Source organism: Nicotiana tabacum, chromosome 9 (genome assembly GCF_000715075.1).
Source record: "Nicotiana tabacum cultivar K326 chromosome 9, ASM71507v2, whole genome shotgun sequence".
NCBI lineage: Eukaryota > Viridiplantae > Streptophyta > Magnoliopsida > Solanales > Solanaceae > Nicotiana > Nicotiana tabacum.
In genome coordinates, this window is record NC_134088.1 from 93,427,524 (window position 1) to 93,449,098 (window position 21,575).

Below are 21,575 nucleotides of genomic sequence, written 5' to 3' on the forward strand. Positions count from 1 at the left end.
TCCCATTTTGAACACTGTTTTAAACATATACTCAGTCTTTATCTTTCCTTTGTTATTCTGGATTGAACTTGGTGTAAGGGAAACCTTTTTACTGTTGTTTGGTTGAAAACAATAGCCTGCTTGTGTCACTGTCTGAATCTATATTAAAGATCTCAAGTGATTCAAGTAATGCCATTAGCCTAGTGCATGCTCATCTGTGATCAACGTTAAGGCATTAGTCTATGTATTCTAAAGCTATTATAATTCCAAACTATGTGCCTTATTTGTCTATGAGATGTGTGATTTCTGTTTTCAGCAATAACAACATAGGTATTCTTGTTGTCATATGTGCCTAGAAGTTTGATTTTCAAAACCTATTCATATGTGTGCTTCACTTATTTAATGTTGAGGTATAGGGATTGTTCTATGTGTCCATTTTTGGGTTATTTTTCTAAGGAAAGTAGGCTCATGTGGTGGGAAATGTCCTAGCGGTTGGTTTGCACTAAGAAGGCCTCATTGGCATTCAAACATATAGGGAAGAGTTAGTCGTTAGTGGTTAAAGGTATTTGGGAATAGAGTTTTACTTTAGGTTGTGCTGCTCTCCCCGGCACAAGCATTGCCCTGGGCCTCGAGACCCTTGGGAACTTTGAAGTATCGGGGGATTCATAAGGGGCATCGGCCTTGAGTAGAACTCTCTTCTTAGCCTTTAATTCATTGACACTAATTACTCTCTTTGGGTTTGGTGTTTAATGGCAACGAAAGGTATTCAATGATTCTACACAACCTCCACATTAGCATGATTTCCTTAGCATTTAGGTAATGTTAGTAATTTCTTCTTTTAATCTTTGCTTCATATGATTTCCTTAAGCATTCTATCTGTAATTGTTTGTCTTTGATTGCGAATTTTATATATATATATATATATATATGGATGCAATACTGTTATTTTAATGACCTTCTCTTTTATTTTGGGGCATGTACAAATGATTTGGGCTTGTTGAGTTCTTCAACTCAGGCTCAAGTCCAGCTCTACTGTGGTCCGAGGGTTTGCCTTCGCTCGTCATTTGCTACTGTTGGGCCTATCCTTTGAGGCCCAAACCTCCCAGAATCACTCATTTCCTTTTATCTCTTTATTTACTATTTTGCTATTCCTTAGTTTGCACTGTGTCATTGCTCGTTGTTGTTCCCTGTTTGTTATCTCTCATTATGTATGTGACAAGTATATATATTGGATTGAATGACTTAGGCAAGCCTAAAGAACTTTGGATTAAAAAGAAGCCTTAGTTAGCAATTAATTTCATATCTGCTAATCACAGGTTGTTATTAAGATGTCATGCTTTACTAACTCTTTTTTTCTTAAAGAATTTTGAAGCCCAAAGGCTTAACAAATGCAGTTATCCCTCTTTCAAAAAAAAAAATCAAACCAGAATCGTCGTGATTTTAATCTTCTAAAAGGGAATCAACTATTTTCGAAAGATTAAGGCGTTGCTGCCCTAAAATAAAGGGTTTTCAAACGATTTTCTACTTCAGAACCAAGGTATATTTTTAAAATCATTTTCATAACATTTTTGTCACGTTAGAATGACCGGAACCTCCATGATTTAGGACACAAAAGGCTTTAACTTAATTTCCTTTTCACACTTACACAAACGTTTTCATCTTTCAAAGTTTTCTTTTTAAGCTTATATATACGAACACTAATTTCCAAAAGACTTTCCTTTAAATCCATCTCCTTTAAACCACACTTCCCTTTGTAGAAATTATGGTAAGCTTTACCCTCAGAACACTAGTTATGGCATAGTACAAATAATTAATTCCAATTCTAGTCTAAGTCCTATGAAGCTACCTCAGGTAAATTTTAAGGGGTTCCTAACACCTTCTCCTTAGAAGAACAAAAACCCTTACCCATAATCTCACCGGTTTGTAAACTTGTAATGAACATAACTTAGTAATTAAATAGGTACTCTAGTATACCTTTAAATATTAGGTGGTGACTCTCTTTTATCAACAGCAAAGAAACCACAAGTTGAATCTTGTTTTGACTAGTGCAAAATAGGGTGCAACAAAGACCGATTATGTGAATGTCAATGAAGTAATAAAAATGAATGTAAGGTACTGAAAAAGCTGTTAGTAACACCAAAATCAATGAAGATGAACTGGTCTAAGACCCTAGGCTGTTTTACAGGGTGAAAGGTGAATAGATTTGTTATAAACCTAGTGCAAAAAATGGATGCGCCCCTCTGTATCCACCACTAGTAGACGGGTATCACGTAGCATGTTTGTCAAGGTTCTCCATCAGATTAAAACTAGCTTTTAAGGAAATCATTGTATGTTAAAGCAGTACAAGAATCTGCGGGTAAGTCATATCAAGTTGAGCAACAAAGCCGATAATAATCTTTCTTAATTGCCAGCATGAATAGAGGTTGACAACCATATCAGAAAAAAAGCATTTTTGCATTCTAAATATATCAAGAATTGGCATTGGTATGCCCTTGATAAATGATAAGACACCAGGAAATCAACCAAATAAGGAAAGAGCCGTCAAAGGGAACAGTTTGTTCCTTCAATTTAAATGGCAATGCAAATGAGAAATGGGTAAAACTACATAAACTACTTGAACATTAAATATGATTACCTATCAGCAAAGCATATTTAGAAATTATTGACAAACTGCAATAATTTCTAGACCTTCACCTTCCCAGTCAACCTACGTTTGTTGCGCCAGCTGTTCCTATCATCATTCATTTGATACTTCTTAGCAGCAACTGAGCACTGATCAGCGCGACTACCTTTACCAGTCATTACAGACTGAAGTTTACGCCTCCTCATTCTGTTCTCTAACCTTAGTCCTCTTAATGCTCTAACTCTCTGCTCAATCTCCAAAGCTTCTGAGAAGTTCCAGATCCTAACAACACCTTCTTCTCCAGCACACACAATACGATCAGGACCAACATCAACAGCAAACAGATTGCTTCCAAATCCATGTAGCATTCTTTGAGGTGGCTCTACATTTTTAACGCAATTGTTAATCTTTGAAGGCTTCTCCATCACATAACTCCGCTTTGTCCTCAACAGCTTTCTCACATCAATAAGTGATAATTTTCCATCACTAGAAGCTGAAACAAGCCAAGGGAACTCAAATGCAAGAGAATAAACAGCACCAGAGTGAGGAATCCATGTTGCTACATGCCTGACATGAAACTTAACATTTCTAATGATCTCAAACATGTGTATAGCTCCATCTTCCCCTCCACTGAATAGGAGCTTCCCTGTGAGACTTCGCGCCAAAGAAAAAGCATCACCAGCATGAACATTGGTGACAATAGCAAGTTTTGATCCGCTATTAGTGTCCCAGACATAAAGATCTGAACCTGCAGTGCTCGACACTGTTGTATCATAGGGAGAAAGGCTCCAAACCCAGTCATTATGCATTAAAACTTCCAAACATTTCAAAGAAGATCGATCCCAAACACGTATGCTCATGTCCCATGAACCACTGTACATCTTATTTAAATCCAATGCAAGACATGTTATTGGGCCTTCATGTTTCCAAACTCTGAATTCCATGTTCTGGTTCTGAGGTGATCGAAGATCAAAGAGATGTGGATTTCCATCCTCTGCTCTCCAGCCATGTATAAATCCTTCTGTACCCCCTGCCACTAAGAGCCTTGAATCAGCTGCAACTGCACGAATTGTGCAGCCAAGAGGGCGAGATGATGCAATGGATAAACCTTCTTCCAGGTCCCACATTCTTACTATCTGATCATACCCTGAAGTAAACACAAGCTTCTTTGAAGATAAAACAACAACAGTTCTAACAGCCTCAGTATGACCATGCAATGTATCGATACTATAGCGTCCCATGAATGTTTTACTACGGAATTCCCTCTCCACGAAAAGCTCCTTCCACGACTTCTCATCCACATGCTCTGCGCCCAAAGGTGCCAGCAATATTGGCTGCCCCCACCTCTCATAATAGAACTCCTTCCACACATGGAGCTCAGAAGCAAGACGATACAATGACGTATTCACACAAGAAACAATGCCAAGTTCCTTCGGTTCTAAGCAATTAAGTATTTCTGAGATCAATGCCGGAGGAAGGTCAGTAATAGACCGACAATCAAGCAGAACCTCCTTAACAGCGAGCGACTCCTCGCATTTCAAACTCAAACTAGCACCTTTCCCATCCAATCTCCTCAGTGACTTTTGTTTCTCTGAGTCAAATGCGAAACTCTTACTGTTCTTTGAAGGTTCAATAAAAATAGAATCAGCTTTTCCTTTGCAGGGGTAGTCTACACAATTTATAGAACAATCTTTCAAACCAATCTTAGTACCTCTTTGGCATTCAAATTCCATAAAATTGGTTCCCCTAAACCTAAATATTCAACAGTGGAGCCCTAAAACAAATTTTAAGAATCAGCAAAAGCCCAATATTATTGCAAAGAAAACAGCAAGTTATTCACGCCTTAGAAAAAAGACCCCAATTGAACCTTTACAAGACATTAAACACTGTTCAAGAACAAAATTTGTAGAAAGACCCAAGATTGCAAGACAATCCCCTACAGAGAAAATTAATTCCTATAAACCCAAAAAAAACTGAACAAAGGGATAATTTTTTCTTTTTTGTTAAAAAAAAAAAGGGGGGGGGGGGGGGGTGGTTAAACAGATCTAAGTAGGACAACTATAATGAATATCTTAACACACAACAAGGAAACAAAATGAATCAAAGGATATACAAAAAAATACCTTTAAAGAGGAAGAAGAACAATGCCTTCGAAATTTGCTTTGAATTAGGGATTCGAATTTGGGTAAGAAAAATAAAATTAGATGAATTTTGTAAGAGAGAGAATTGGAGATCAGGTGCTGGTACTTGCTAAAGCGACTTGCGTGGGCTAGAAGTACTGAGGAAAAAAATATGGGTGTATATCAATATATCTGTGTGTGACTTCTGTGTCATGAATTTTTATTACTATACTCCCCTTTCATATTATATGTCACTAGTATTAGCACTCGCGCATAATACTAATCATATCAAATATTTGAGTTATTTAGATTATATATAAATAATCTTAAAATTTAAACCTTTTCGATAAAAATAGATAATAATTTATTATTAATTAAAAAATACTACATGAAAAAGATTAATCACTTCTCAAATCTCCTAGTTATAATTCTATTTTTCTTTTTTGGTACCATTCTCGCTGGTGTTAGTGGATCCTAAAAATAGTAAGGAAGCAAAATAATAACTCATATTTATGGCAAAATAATCAAAGGTTGAGACTATGAAGGACTCTTTGGTTACGACTTGACTCTTTTACCATTACTTGAACTCTTATTTGGTGTGTTGATATCTTTCAAAACATATTTCTATTTTAAAATTTCAGTTTCTAAAACTTTATTTTTCAATAATAATTATTTTTATGACTCCATTTTGAGTTTATCGATATCTCTAGCCACATATTTTGAATTTTAAATATTCTATGCATACAAATTTTTTGTTCTTTGAATCATTAAATATTAAATTAGTTGATTATTATTATATAATATTGCATATATTGTGTTAAAATTACCAAGTAATTTTTTCTCGATACTATACTTGGCTTAACCTCAATGCAAACTACTCAAATTGCATTTAAATTCAAATTCAAATATCATATCAGTTTGTTAGTAATAGTGATTTTTTAAAAACGACACACCATGTAAATTAAAAAAAAATCTAAGATATCCTTATCTTATAATCTATGTATTTGAGTTGAAAAAAAAATTTGAAATCGATGAGATCAGCTTCCAAATATTTTATACTCAACAAAGATGAAACAGAAGAAGAAATTCATTGTCTTCTCTTATTTCTGGTTTTTAGATTTTTCATACATTTTTTTCCATATTTATTTTCTTTTATCTTATTTTTTATGTCTTTCTTTATTTTTTTACAAAAAATTAATTTATTTCGCTATAAAAGGATGAGTTTTAATAGAAATTGACTACATAAGAACTTTATTTATATTTTTAGTCTTTCGTTGAAATTTTTTCATATTTTTTTTTGGTTTTATCTAATCAACCTAAATAGGTGCTCACCCAACCACTTAAATTAAAATTGAAGGAGGTATAATTTATATATAATTCATATATAATATATGTATAATCATGTGTTGTCGGTATATCATCTATGTATATTAGCTATAAGAATTAAACAATAAATCTGGCCGGATATTTATGTAAATATTTCATAAGATTTCGGTTTCTTGATTTTATCCATGATATGACTTCTATTATAATAATTTTAAAATTCTCTACTAAAATTCAAAAATATCTTATATTTTCATTCTTAAAATTAAATTATATTTTAAAATGTAATCCCATTTCGAATAATTTGTTTACATTTTTAAAAAAAAAATAGTTTACGTCATACCAATTTTTTTTAAAAATAATATATACTTTTTGTTACGCTTGAAAATCGCTATAGAAACTATCAATTAGAAACCAATACCTCTCTCGTTGAATTCGAGAAAAAAAATCTTTCACATAATCTAATGATTCAAAACTAATATGCTTCAACGAAAAAAATATTATACCCTTATAATGTTGGATTGACTGCAGCTAAATGAAGAGGTTTCAGCTTATACCCTTAAATTCCTAGAAAGTGCTAAACTGAAATTAATGATAGCAATTGTATAGCCAACGTTGCGTTATTTGTTTGATGCCCATTTATTCAAGTTGACTCTTCAAAGTAACATTCTTCAAAAAGAAAAAGAAAAAGAAAAACATTTTTTTTAATATTGACTAATTTTTGTGGTGTTTCTTTCTCCAGCATGTAGGTTTACTTCATTATATATGTAAGTAAATTTTTATTCGATTTTTAAACTCCTTTTTGTTATCTGGAATTCTGGATAAACATAGACGTGTACCCTTTATATTACATTTATTTTAAAAGAAATTCGTTTTATTCAAATCTAGTTATAGTGTTTTACATAATTATAAGTATAGGGTTTTAAATATGAAAGATTTTTATAGTTATATGGAGTAGTTTTTTTTTTTTTTGCCAGAGCCGAAGCAATATTTAAATAATTAGATAAGATAATAAAAGTTCCTAACATGATTGCATATGATCATTAACTGAATTAAGTGTGATAACATGATAATAAATAATTTCTTTTTTATTTTAATTCAAATTTAAAAACTTTATCTATAAATTTAAAATATCTTTTAATTCATATTCAGCTTTTTTTAGATATATATGTATTTGACTAACATAGTTAAATATAGAATAAAGTTACCATATACTATTGGCATTTATTAGCTTGTCACTTGGCTTAACCACAATGCCAATTATATATGATAACTTTATTCCTTTAATATATATATAGATTTTAAAAACTAGATAAATTTTTTTAATTCAAATTTAAAAACTTTATCTATAAATTCAAAATATCCTTTAATTCATATTCAGTTTTTTTAGATATATATGTATTTGACTAACATAGTCAAATATAGAATAAAGTTACCATATACTATTGGCATTTATTAGCTTGTCACTTGGCTTAACCACAATGCCAATTATATATATGGCAACTTTAGTCCTTTAATATATATATATATAGATTTAGATTACATAAGTCATAAATGTTATAACATGTACCGTTTAATAATATTATTGGCACTTTAAAAAATAGAAACTTGAGAATTAAGAAGCAAAAGAGAGTATTTTAGGATGATAAAAAAGGTAAAATATTTCATCTTTCTTCATTAGTATTTGAACAAAGTTATCCATAATTTAGGTGTTTGTAGTTTTCAAGGATAATTATTACTAAGGGTAAAAAAGAAAAAGATAATCAATTTTGTCTTTAACTTCTGAAGTGACAAAAAAAAACACAAACACGACACATAATATGAGACATAATATGAGACAGAGGGAATAATAATTATTCTATTTAGAATTAAGATTAGCATCGTCTACTTAAGTTGAGAAGTCATGATAGATGTACTTATATTACTCCTAAATATATAAAGATTTAGAAAAATAAGAAAATGGGTATTTTGAAATGTTTATTCTTTTACTGCATACTGTGAAAACTAAAATAAAAACTTAGAAACGGACTTTACTGCTCCTATCATGTCATTGGAAAAGGTAATAAAGAAAATTTTATTAATCAAAAAGTTATTCCATTTCTCTATTAGTTACTAATTTTTTTTTTACAAGAATCGCCTTTTGAGTGTTGAATATCTTAACATCACCTAACGAGGAAATAATAAGATTCGTTAAATAGAATCATCACTTATAATTACATGTATGAATTTCTTGGAGGTCAAGTCGATTTTTACATATGCTTAAAAATAAGTACTCTACCAGTTGCATTTCTATGTAATTTTCTTAAATAATTTTATGTTGGACCCTATAGTTATCATGTCGATCCTATTGGCACAAGCGGCGACTCAATAAGATATTATATTTAGGTCTTAGACATATCTTTAGTTAGAAGCTAAGATATCTTAATTTTAGCTTAGATATCCCTTTTCTCCTCCCATTTGGCTTCAACGCACGATTATATACCCCAAAAGACCTCATTTGGATTGTATTCGTAATAAACACTAGTCAATGCATTGCCCTAATTTGAGAGAGTCAATTGATGTTTGGCTCGCATGTAATTTGTCTTGTATTATATCTCGGTCTTTGTTAACTTTAATGCGAATATTGACGATTTGACCTTAATTACGGTGCTTATTTTTGTAGGAGTCTCTAAAGTGATTTGGAAAGAATGCACATGCAATTTGAAGTCAAAACAGAATAATTTTGAGGGATTATGAGTTCGACGTCGAGAAGGGCTCAAGGCACCAACTAAAACGCCAAAGGCAGCCGAGTATAAAAGTGCAGAAAAATGGGCGTCCAGGTCTGTCCTACACGTTTCTAACAAGTATAAAGTAGTTTCTAAACGCAGTTTTGAGGGATTGGATATTATTTAGAGGCTAGAACACCGTGTGGAGCAACTCTGGAGGAAAAAATCATAGTTCTTCATTCCTTCATATTTTCTTTATAATTTATTCATGCAAAACATTTGAATGATTGTTACTACAATTATGGGGGGCTAACAACTCTATTTTCTAGGACTGTGGTTGTCATAAATATTGAAGTTTTATAATTACGTCACCGTTAATTTGAGTTATCAGCTTTGGTTATTTCTCTAATTTTATGCATAATTGCTTAATTATTTGGTTAGTAGTTAAGTTCTATTTATTATCTATGCTATGCTTGAAAAAGTTATATTTAGATTAGAGTAGAATTAGAGAGAGATTGTTTCTGAAACCATGGCTCGGGGAAGAATTTCGCGGTTAGGATAAGAATATACCTAACAGTTTTGCTTAGTTAATGTCGTATTATATTGGTTCATGATATATTCAATACTATAGAAATATATGGTTGATATATTGTGAATAGACGGATAGTAATAAGGGAACATGTTGTTTATATAAACGACTCGGTCAACTAGCAACCATAGATAATTCAGATTAACAGGTGTAATTACGACTCAATAGGATTGATAAACCGACCACGACCCTGTAATCTTTATTTCCTTTGATTAAAATCCAACCATAAATTCTTGCGTCCTTGTTAGTTTAACTATTTATATGTTTAATATTTGCAAAAGTAGATTAGTAAAAAATATCATTACTTTTGATTACCTTGGACAATTAATTAATTTAGTTAGCTTAATTAATAATTACTCTAAGTCTATGTGGGTTCGACATCCGACTTTCAAGTTATTTTATTATTTGACGGCCACATATACTTACATGTACTTGGGGAACCAACGTCAAGATAGACAAAGTTGTTCAATCCGAAATCCATATATAATGAAAGAATAATTCTGCTCGTTTCAATCCAGAAAATGAATATAATTTGATATAGTAGCAGAAGGGTCAATTTTAAACTCATACTTAGATATCATTTGCTTTAAAATTCAGTAATAATGCATGTCACTTTCTTGTAACTAGTGTAAATTATTTTAAGTTGCATTTACAATTATTAGATGTACAAATTTTTAAGTTTCACTTACAATGAGTCGCCTTCTAATTCATAATCACTTAATATATTCAGTTTGAGTATCAATTCTATTAGCGATGAAACCTCTAGTTACTTACTCTTATCCAATTATCCTAAGTACAATGAGAAAGAGTTCTATTCTTGATAAAAAAAAATTGAGAAGTACAATGAAATATATATATATAGAGAGAGAGAGTACATATACATCTAAAATATAAGATAACTCTAAGTATAACAACAATTTAAAATAACTTGAATTACATGTCTATCCTATACATTATGTTTATCACTCCCCCTCAAGCGAAGCACGATCTGGAAGAACACTGAGTTTGTCACGCAAAAACAACACCCTCGGAGATGGAAGAGACTTTGTTAATAAATCAGCAAGCTAGTCTTGAGTAGGGACATATTGAACTTGAATTACTCCGGAAGCAACCTTTTTCCCGTACAAAATGAATATCAATTTCAATATGTTTGGTATGAGCATGTTGAACAGGATTGTGAGCCAAGTAAATGTTACTAATATTATCACAGAAAATAGTGGAAGGAGAGGAAAGAGGCATATGTAGATCTCGTAAAAGAGATTGCACCCAAGTAATCTCAGCAGCAACATGAGCAACTGATCTATATTCTTCCTCGGCACTGGAGCGAGATACAACACTCTACTTTTTAGAAGACCAAGAAACAAGATTAGAACCAAGAAACAAGCAAAAAGCTGAGGTAGATCGTCGAGTGGTAGGGCAGCCAGCCCAATCGGCATCACTATAACAGGACAAACTATCAATAGAACCACCAGGAATGAACAAACCACGAGTCAAAGAGACATTCAAGTATCGTAGAATACGTTTCACCGCAGTAAAATGAGTCACCGAGGGTGAATGCATAAACTGGGACACTCTATTAACAGCAAATGCAATATCTGGACGGGTAAATGTAAGATATTGAAGACCACCAACAAGGCTCCTATAGAGAGTAGCATCTGAGAATGGAGATGAGTCACTAGAATTATGTATAGATTTCGGGGAAATAGGTGAAGTAACAGGTTTGGAAGAAAGAAGGTTGGCACGACCTAGGAGATCTTTAATATATTTGGACTGACAAATAAAGTAACCACCATCTCGAGAAGTTACAGAGATGCCAAGAAAGAAATTAATCAAACCTAAATCATTCATGGAAAATTCTGATTTTAAGGCCGCGATCAAAGAACTAAGTAAAGTAGAAGAAGAAGCGATAAGAAGAATATCGTCCACATAGATGAGAAGAATAGCAATGTCAGTATTATTTTTGTAGATAAATAGAGGAGAATCTGACATACTATTTTTAAAACCATGACAAAGAATTAAAGAAGTAAAACGTTGAAACCATGCCTGCAGGGCTTGCTTTAAGCCATAAAGAGCTTTGTTCAACCGACAAACATGATGTGGAAATTGTAGATGAACAAAGCATGTAGGCTGTTTCATGTATACCAGCTCATTAAGAGTGTCATGCAAGAAGGCATTCTTGACATCTAATTGATGGACTGGCCATTTCTTAGATGCAGCAATAGCAAGAACAATACGAATGGTGACTGGTTTCACCACTGGACTAAATGTTTGATCATAGTCTAGTCCATGTTGTTGATTGTAACCTTGAGCGACAAGTCGCGCTTGGTAACGTTCAAGAGACCCGTCGGACTTTTGTTTAACTCTTAAACCCAACGACAACCAATAACACTAGCATTAGATGTGGAGGCACAAGATCCCAAGTATGGTTGGATATAAGGGCATTGTACTCTTCAACCATTGCACGTTTTCAATGAGGCGATTTGTTAGCTTCTGTAAATGAGGTTGGTTCTGGTGGAAGTGGTAAAATATGAGATATTAAAGATGATAAAATTTGAGGTTTAAGTGAACCAGTTTGTTTTCTTGTGACCATGTGATGAAGTTTAGAAGTAGGTGGATGTAAACTGGGAGAATTATCACAAGGAATTGCAGTAGTTGTGGGATGCTGGAGCGGATTATGTACAGAAATATTTGAGGATATTGTTTGTGGATTTGGATGTAAAGGCCGTGGAAGAGGAGGGAGTGAAGGTATAGTTGAGATAGAAGTAGATTTTTGAATTAAAGTTGGCTGGGGAGTTGGAGAATTAAGTGATGTAGATGAAATATTATTTGAAAATGGAATAATAGAAGATATAGGAAGTGTAGTTAGAGTGAAAATAGGAGGTAAGGAAGAATTACATGCAGAATAGGTGGTTGGAACTGAAATAAGATTTGATGCAAGGCATGTAGTATTCTGTCGTGGGGAGGATTCATGAATTAATTTTGAAGTGGGAATATAAGGATTAGTGTGATGACCAATATGTAATCTTTAATTTTAAATATTCATTTTTATGTTTTGAGATCTCGAATAGCACCTTTCAGCATTCCTTAGTTTGCACTGTGTCGTTGCTCGTTGTTGTTTCCTGTTTGTTATCTCTCATTATGTATGTGACAAGTATATATATTGGATTGAATGACTTAGGCAAGCCTAACGAACTTTGGATTAAAAAGACTTAGGCATGCGCAGTCCGTAAATTTTTTCGAAAACTTTTTATGTGAAAAAATGATTAAAATGTGAAATAGAGCTTTAAAACTCACTTGAGTTGACTTCGGTCAACATTTTGAGCAAACGGATCCGGATTGGTATTTTAATGATTCCGGTGGATCCATATGGTGATTTTGGATTTAGGAGCGTGTCCGAAAAATTATTTGGAGGTCCATAATTAAATTAGGCTTGAAATGGCTAAAATAGATATTTAATCTTGAAAATTTGACCGGGGAGCTGACTTTTGATATCGGGGGTCGGAATCCGATTCTCGAAATTTGAATAGGTCTGTTATGTCATTTATGACTTGTGTGCAAAATTTGAGGTCAATCGGACTTGATTTGATAGGTTTCGGCATCGAATGTAGAAGTTAAAAATTCTTAAGTTCCTTAAGCTTGAATTGGGGTATGATTCGTGGTTTTAGCGTTGTTTGATGTGATTTGAGGCTTCGACTAAGTTCGTATGATATTTTAGGACTTGTTGGTATATTTAGTTGAGGTCCCGAGGGCATCGGGTGAGTTTCGGATAGTTAACGGATTGAAATTTGGACTTAAACATCTGCTGGAAATTTTGGCCTTCTGGTGCAATCGCACCTGCGGAATTTAGCTCGCAGGTGCGAGCTCGCAGAAACGAGCCTTGCATCGCATAAGCGAAAAAGGAGAAGGGGCACGCTCCTTCGCAGAAGCGTGTCCGCAGAAGCATAAATAGCCACAGAAGCGGCTTACTGAGCCGCAAAAGCGAAAATATTGGCAGTGTTAAAAACAGAGGGGTTCCGAGATTTTTGTCATTTTGGACATTTTCAACACAAGTTGAGGCAATTTTTGAGCGAGAATTCACGAAAAAACTTGAGGTAAGTCACTTGTGATCATTGTTAGTCAATAATATTGAATTATCATCGATTATTCCGACTAGATTACGTGTTTTTGAGGTGAAATTCGAGAATTTGGGCCTATGGATTTGAAAATAAGATTTGGGGATTTGAAGGTCGAGTTGATGTCAGAATTTGGTAAAATTTATATGGTTAGACTCGTGGTTGAATGGGCGTTCATATTTTGTAACTTTTGTCGGGTTCCGAGACGTGAGCCCAACTGTCAATTTTTGAATTGAATTTCGGATTTTGATTGAAAAATTTAGTATTTTTATATAGAATTAGTTTCTATAATTCGTATCGAGTATATTGAATTGTTTGTGACTAGATTTGAGGCATTCGGACAACGCAAGGCAAAGGTTTATTGAAATTTTGAGTTGGTTGCAAAGCGATGTAAGTGTCGTGGTTAACCTTAGCTTGAGGGAGTAGGACTTGTTTGTCTATTTTCTACGTGATTTAATGTACGGGTACAACGTATATGTGAGGTGACGAGTACTTATGTGTTGTGGTTGAGTCAAAGCATGCGGGTGGAATTTATTTATTGTGAATAATTACCTATTTAATTAAGATATTCCTGTTTAAGTTATTATTGTTTATTTGATCATTTTTCATGAGATTATTGCTAGTTTAATTATTGTTGAATATTTTGGAAGGTGAAGTCGGTATTCTGGTATTGAATTGATTGATAAGTATATATCTCCGCATTTAAATACTCTTCCAAATTTATATTATTATTTTTATGGCAACGAAGAGTGTAAAAGCATGAAGGTGATGCCGTGCCATTTATATTATTTATATTATCCTTGTCATGGTGAGAATGAGTGTAAAAGTACGAAGGGTGATGCCGTGCCATTTTCAAAGAGTGTAAAAGCACGAAGGGTGATGTCGTGCCGAGAAAGAGTTAAAGCACGAAGGGTGAAGTCGTGCCAATCTTATATTTATTTATCAATTCATGGCAAAAAAATGAGTTAAAACACGAAGGGTGATGTCGTGCCAATCTTATTATTTATTTATCAATTCATGGCAAGAAAAAGAGTTAAAACACGAAGGGTGATGTCGTGCCAATCTTATTATCTATTTATAAATTTATGGGAAGAATGAGAGTAAAAGCACGAAGGGTGGCGTCGTGCCAGTTTCATATTATCAACTTCTCATTTTATTATTGATGAATTAATTAGCTGCAACGTGGCACTTTTCCTGCTGAAATTTCTATACCATTCCCCTTCGTATGTTTCCCTCCCAAATTTATAAATTGTTAATTTTTGTGCTATTATTGCTTCGTATTTGTATATGCTTGTACATGTTGTTTACGTATGTGTCTTGTCATAGCCTCGTCACTACTTCGTCGAGGTTAGGCTCGATACTTACGGAGTACATATGATCGGTTGTACTCATACTACACTCTGCACTTCTTGTGCAGATTTTGGAGTTTGTCCCAGCGGCGTACCATAGACTGCTCGGATTCAGCTACCCAGAGGAGACTTAAGGTATAACTGCACAGCGTCCGCAGTTCTGAAGTCCCCTTCTATCTTATCTAGCTACGTGTTATCTTTCAAACAGCTAGAATTTTATTCAGGCTTTTATTTATATTATTCTAGAAGCTCGTGCACTTGTGACATCAGATTTGGGGATGTATATGGATGATTCAATTGTTATGGTCTTTCGCACTTTATTTCAGTAATTGACTTCCGTTTAATTTGATTTGTTAAAAAAAATGGTTACGATTATTTTAATGTTGGCTTGCCTAGAAAATAAAATGTTAGACGTCATCACGGTCCTGAATATGAAAATTTCGGGTCGTGACAAATAGAATAGAACCTTTGTGAGATACGTGAGGAGTTAGAAAATGTAGATTGTGTTGGATTAGGCATTTGATATTGAGAAGAGATATTTTGCCTACTATCTAGCAAATTGTTGCGAGAGTTCTCCACCAAGAGGACTTTGAATATTAGAAGGAAGGAAATTACATTTACTAATTTGAACAGGAGAGTGAGACGATGGAGATAAAGAGGAGCAGGGAACGTGTGGCGTATTTTAAATCTTCCTAGAATAAGATAAGTGAGAAGGAATAGAAAAGGAACTACAAACTGGAGACTTGAACAAAATATTATTATTTAAATTAGAATATTTCGAAGAAATAAGACGAGGATAGGGAAATGAACTCTCATCAAAACGAACATGTCTTGAGATATAGACTTTATTACTTAACGGATCAAAACATCCGAAACCCTTGTAGTTAGAGGGATAACCAAGAAAAATACAATGTATGGAATGGGGACTTAATTTGTTTGCGCAATAGTCACAAAGATTAGGATAACAAGAACAACTAAAGGCACGTAAATGATCATAAACAGTAGGAAGAATATTTAGGAGATACATTGTACGTGCAATGCTTCTACCCAAAATCTAGAGGGAAGAGAGGCTTGAAAAAGAAGAAATCGAATCATATTCAAGATTGTGCGATGCATTCGCTCAACCTTTCCATTTTATTAATGGGTATGAGGGCAAGAGTTCGAAGAGAAATTCCATTATCATTGAGAAAAGAACGAAATAATTTAATTTTGACATATTCAGCAGCCCCATCGCATTGTAACATTTTGATTTTAGTGGAAAACTTAGTTGAAATGAAGGCGTAAAAATTCTTATACATAGTGAAAGCCTCAGACTTTTGTCGCAGAGAAAATACCCAGGAAAACATGGTAAAATCATCATGAAAAAGAATGTAGTAGCGAAATCCAATAAAGAATGGGATGGGGGAAGTCCATATATCACTGTGTAATAATTCAAATGGAGAAGAAGTAAAGGAACTTGATTTATTGAATGGTAATTTGTAGTAACAACCTGACTTATCATTTTAAGAATTCACGCCCCGTTCAGCGACTTAAGGTCTCGAGATGCTTCGTAATATGTATTATGACCCGCGTGTGTGGTCGAGTTTGGTTTTTAAAAGATTCGAAATTTAATTTAAAGAACAATTCTCATTTTTGAAGCTTAAATGGAAAACGTTGACCAAAGAGTTGACTTTTGAGCAAACGACCCCGGAATGAAATTTTGATGATGTCAATAGCTTCGTATGGTAATTTCGAACTTAGGCGTATGTCCGGATTTGGATTTGAAAGTCCGTAGGACAATTCGACGCATTTCGGCGAAAGTTGAAAAATAGAAGATTTTTTGAGAGTTCGGCCGAATGTTGAATTTTTTATAACGAGGTAGGATTTCAATTCCAAAAATTGGAACAGCTCCATTATATCATTTATGACTCGTGTGGTAAATTTGAAGTCATCCGGATTTATTTGATACGTTTTGGCGCAAAATATAGAAGTTGAAAGATTTGAAAACTCATAATACGATTCGATGCGTGATTAGCAATTTCGGCGTTGTTTGACGTGGTTTGAAGCCTCGACTAAGTTTGTATTGTATTTTGAGACGTGTTGGTATAATTGGTTAAGGTCCCGAAGGCCTCTGGTGGATTACGGATGGTTAATGGATCAATTTGAACTTGAAGAAAGCTGCTGGAATTCTGTTGTTCTCGACAACAACTTATGCAACCGCTTCAGCGAGAAGTTGATCGAAGAAGCGACCTCGCATAAGCGAGCTTATTGTCGCAGAAGCGATGGGAATGAAGCTGGGAAACGTTTATCGCAGAAGCAGAGCAGTGGAGCGCACCTGCGACATTGCAAGTGTGATGTTGGCAGCGCAAAAGCGAACAACATCGCAGAAGTGCAACACTGGACGCACCCGCAGTTGCGCAGAAGCGAAGCCAGTGTCCGCAGGTGTGAGCCTTCACCTGGGCAGTGCTCTTCGTAGAAGCGATGACGGTGTCGTAGAAGCGACATCGCAGATGTGCAAATTAGTCCGCAGAAGCGAAATTGGATAGAAACATAAGGACCAAAAATCAGTCACTTTGCCATTTTCGATTGGGATTTGTTAGCTCGGTTTTGGGGTGATTCTCGAGGAGTTATTCACCACTTAGACTTGGGTAAGTATTCTATAACCTAAAGTGATTATATTTCATAAATCCATGGTTATATTTATCATTTATTTCGGATTTAAATGGAAGAAATCAAGATTTTAGCAAAACTTTTCAATAACAAAAAATAAAGATTTGGAGGTCGAGTTGTTATAGGAATTTGATAAAATTAGTATGGTTGAACTCGTATCGGAATGGGTGTCCAGATTTCGTAAAATTTATGTCGGGTTCCGAGAGGCGGTTCCTGCATTAACTTTGATTGACCTTTTAATGTGAAATTTTAAGTCGACGTTTTATTACCCGAAATTATTTCTGATAAATTTTAATGAAGTTATACAATTAATTTGGATAGATTCGAGCTGTCTAGAGGTCAATTAAAGCTAGAAAGCTATTTTAGGATATCGGCCTAACTTCAAAAAGGTAAGTATCTTGCCTAACCTTGAGTGGGGGAATTACCCCTTATGCATCGAGTCTTATGTGCCATTTGTGAAATATTAAAAGTCGTGTACACGAGGTGACGACTATGTACTCGGGCTTATATGTGCAAAATTTATTGGGTTAAAGTCTTAGGTATTTTTGTGTAGTAAATTGGATAATTATTGGTATTTATTAAATCCTCTATTTTCCATGCCTCAATCCTTGTTTGTCGAATTTGTTTTTATATGATAATTTGGTGTGATTTTCACCTGAATTTTTATGTGAATTACGTGAGTTTGTTGATTTGATATTTCCTGTAAATAATTATATTATGGATTCTCCATCTACAAATAATTAATTAAATAAGTTTTAATTGAGGAGTTAATATAATTATCAAGAATTTGGATTAATGAAGGCGTTGCCCTATACTGAGTTATTTTTTCATCTCTGTTGTTGTTGTTGTTTTTGAGGTTTTGTGTATATTGTGTGGAGCCTTAGGCTACTTGCTATTAATTTAAGTGAATTTGTTGTGTCTTTAGAATTGGTTGTGGCCTACGGGCAAATTGTGATATGAATTGATGTATTGTGTTGTCGTGATAATATTCCGTATAAATTGTTATGTAATTTGAGTTATTATTATGAGGACATAAGGGTGGCATTCCATTGTTGACATTATGTGGGTATAAGGGTGAAATTTCACTGTGGCTATGTGTGTTGGGATATTGTCTGGGGGGAATGATAAAGGTGTCTATTAATATGAGCGATAAGGGTGGCTATTGATACTGTCAGGGCGAAGGGATAAGGGTGGCTATTATTATGGAGTGATACGGGTGGCTATTAATACTGTCAGGGTGGAGGGATAATGGTGGCTATTATTATGGAGTGATATGAGTGGCTATAGGAGAGATAAGGGTGGCTATTGTCAGGGATGATACATGATGATGTGGGATTATTTTGTTGGTGATTTCTATATGACGTTGTGATTTTTCTTGGTATTTATTTTTATCTCTTATGCAACTTGTCTTGTTGTTGGTAACTTGATAATAGTCTGATTCATGTTGAAATTGTAAGCCTATGGTTATTGCTGGGCGGATTATGTTATTGGCACGTGAACTTTCCATGCAGATGTGATATGAAATGTGGGCACGAGGTGCCGGGAAAATATAATAATATTTATTATTGGCACGTGAGTTATCCGTACGGTATTGACAGAAATATGGGCACGAGGTGCAGTGAAAGTATGAAAGTGGACTGAGACCCGTATTTTATGATTATGAAACGAAGTGTCACAGAGTGACTTTTATTCGAAAGAATTATATTCGAAAGATATTTATTTGAAAGAAGTATATTCGGAAGATATTTATTTGAAAGAGTTTTATATTCAAAAGATATTTATTTGAAAGGAGTATATTTGCAAGATTTTTATTTGAAAGAGTTTTATATTCAAAGGATATTTATTCGAAAGAAATATATTCGGAAGGTATTTATTCGAAAGAATTATATGTGAAAGATTTATATTTGAAGGACTTGTTTAATTAGTTGTATTTGTGTTTCTTATTCGTTTGAGTAATAATTATGATGTTCTTGCTGCCTTGCTGTTTACATCACTAGTTGATTGTTGTTGCTATCACTGTTATTTATTTTTCATTATTTTTGTATACTATATTGCACATGTTATTAAACTAGTTAGTGTCTTGACTGTACCTCGTCACTATTCCACTGAGGTTAGTCTTGATACTTACTGGGTACCGACTGTGGTGTACTCATACTATACTTCTACACATTATTGTGCAGATCCAGGTATTGGAAATATCATACTCGGAAAGAGTTAGTGTGTTGATCGCAAGGATTCAAGGTAGAGCTGCTTGGTCATCGCAGTCCCTTAGAGTCTTTCTATTTTATTGTACTGTCATCTCTTATTCGAACAGTATTGTATATTCGATCCTTGAGATCATTACATGTATTCAGTTAGAGTTCGTGACTCAGTATTACCAGTCTTGGGAGGTTGTTATAATTATTTTCGTTGTGGGTTTCAATTATCTATTTTTTTTAAAAATGACTTGAAATGAAATTGAAATCGGGTTACCTAGTCTTAGAGACTAAGTGTCATCACGATACCAGAATCAAGACTAAGCAAATTGGCAGAGAGAGCTGTAACAATTAACAATATTATTTAAAGAAAACTTAGATGATGGAGTGGAAATAATACCATGACTAGTAAAAGATATAGGAAGCTGAGTATCATTGCCTACAATGATCTGATCATTACCATGATAAGGTGTAACAGATTATAAACTTGTAGCAGTTGGAGTCGTATGTGAAGAAGCTCTGGTATCGACAAACTAACGACCATCACTAGGAGTCGTATAAAAAGTGAAAGAATTGGGTTGAATATCTAATAAGAATGCCTTAAAGGCAAGAGAAGGACAATCACGGGCAGAGTGATTGGGGCGAAAGCAAAATTGACAATGAACAATAGGAGGAAAGAAGGAGGCCGACGGTGGACCCAAAATAGAAGGAGGTCGACGGTGGACCCAAAATAGAAGGACCTCGAGATCGAGTGTTCAAGTTTTGGTGGTTGAAACTATAGGTTTTATTGTATCCTTGGTTATAGAGACCTCTTCCACGACCGCCATTGGAATTTCGTCCACCATTGGAATACCTACCACGACCTCGATCATTAGAATATGATGGTTGTTGTTTCGCAACAAAGGTTGTTGTAGTAGAATCCAGGGAGGGAGGTGTAATGCTGGCCAGTTGGGACTTATGAAGAAAGAGAAGAGAACGAGTTTCTATGAAAGTAGGGAGAGGAACGCGAGTAGATATGGAGGTACTGACAAACATGTAGTCAGTAGGGAGGCCAGAGAGGATTTCAAGAACAAGGTCGTTTTCAGAAATTGGGTTGCCAATATATAGAGGTTAAGGCATCCACTATGGATTTAAGACTATGAACATAATCATTGATGGAGAGCTCTCCCTTTTTGAGATTATGAAACTGAACTTTCAGTTGAAGGGTACGTGAGCTAACCTGATCACGAAACAAGCATTCAATTTGAAGCCATACTTCACGAGATGTGAGAGTATGATTTGGCTTAATAGTTACTTGTAGAATTTCTTGAGAAATTGTTGCTTTAATCCATGATAGAACAATAGAGTCAAGTTGAACCTGTTGAAATTGTCAAAAGTCCCACATCGGTGGATGACAATTTTGAATGAGAATTTCACCCTATAAAAGGAGGCCTAATGTTTAGGATTTAAACACACCTCTCATTTTTGCCTTTTTATCTTCTTAAGGCATTTGTATCTTCTCTCTTTAGTATTATTTCACTTATAATTTTGGAGTGGAATAAAATATTGATTGTGTCCGAGGAAGTAGGCAAAATTGGCCGAACCTCGTAAATTCTGGTATTCTTTTATTGTTGTCTTATTGTCTTGTTTATTATTTAGTGGTTGTCATAATTTTGGTATAGTAGTTGTGACTCATTCACACTATATACATTTGTCTTCCGCAACAATTGGTATCAGAGCCAAGGTACTGTCTAAGTATGCTCTGTGGTTGCAGCATAGTCTGATCTTCCACATCAGAAAAGATCTATCTTGGTAACTGAGTCAAGGTTCTGTCTGAGTATGCTCTGTGGTTGCAGCTTAGTCTGATCTTCCACACCAGAAAGGAAATAATCTTGATTTGTGTCGTCAGCTACTAAATAATATTTGTGTCAAAATGGAAGACAATAAACAAG

The 21,575-nt window shown here is 34.3% G+C and overlaps 1 protein-coding gene across 1 annotated transcript; it reads right to left on the reverse strand.

Moving 5' to 3' along the window:
* Positions 1-2,414: 2,414 nt before the first annotated feature.
* Positions 2,415-4,936, reverse strand: LOC107831693 (F-box/WD-40 repeat-containing protein At5g21040-like). Its single transcript, XM_075221856.1, has 2 exons — positions 4,726-4,936; positions 2,415-4,376 (listed from the first exon to the last, which is right to left on the reverse strand). The coding sequence occupies exon 2, from the start codon at positions 4,333-4,335 to the stop codon at positions 2,662-2,664; it is 1,674 nt and encodes a 557-aa protein (XP_075077957.1). The 5' UTR covers positions 4,336-4,376; positions 4,726-4,936; the 3' UTR covers positions 2,415-2,661.
* Positions 4,937-21,575: the final 16,639 nt, after the last annotated feature.

Coding starts and splice junctions, on each gene's coding strand:
- LOC107831693 (XM_075221856.1), bottom strand. CDS start 4,335: ATGGAATTTGAATGCCAAAGAGGTACTAAGATTGGTTTGAAAGATTGT.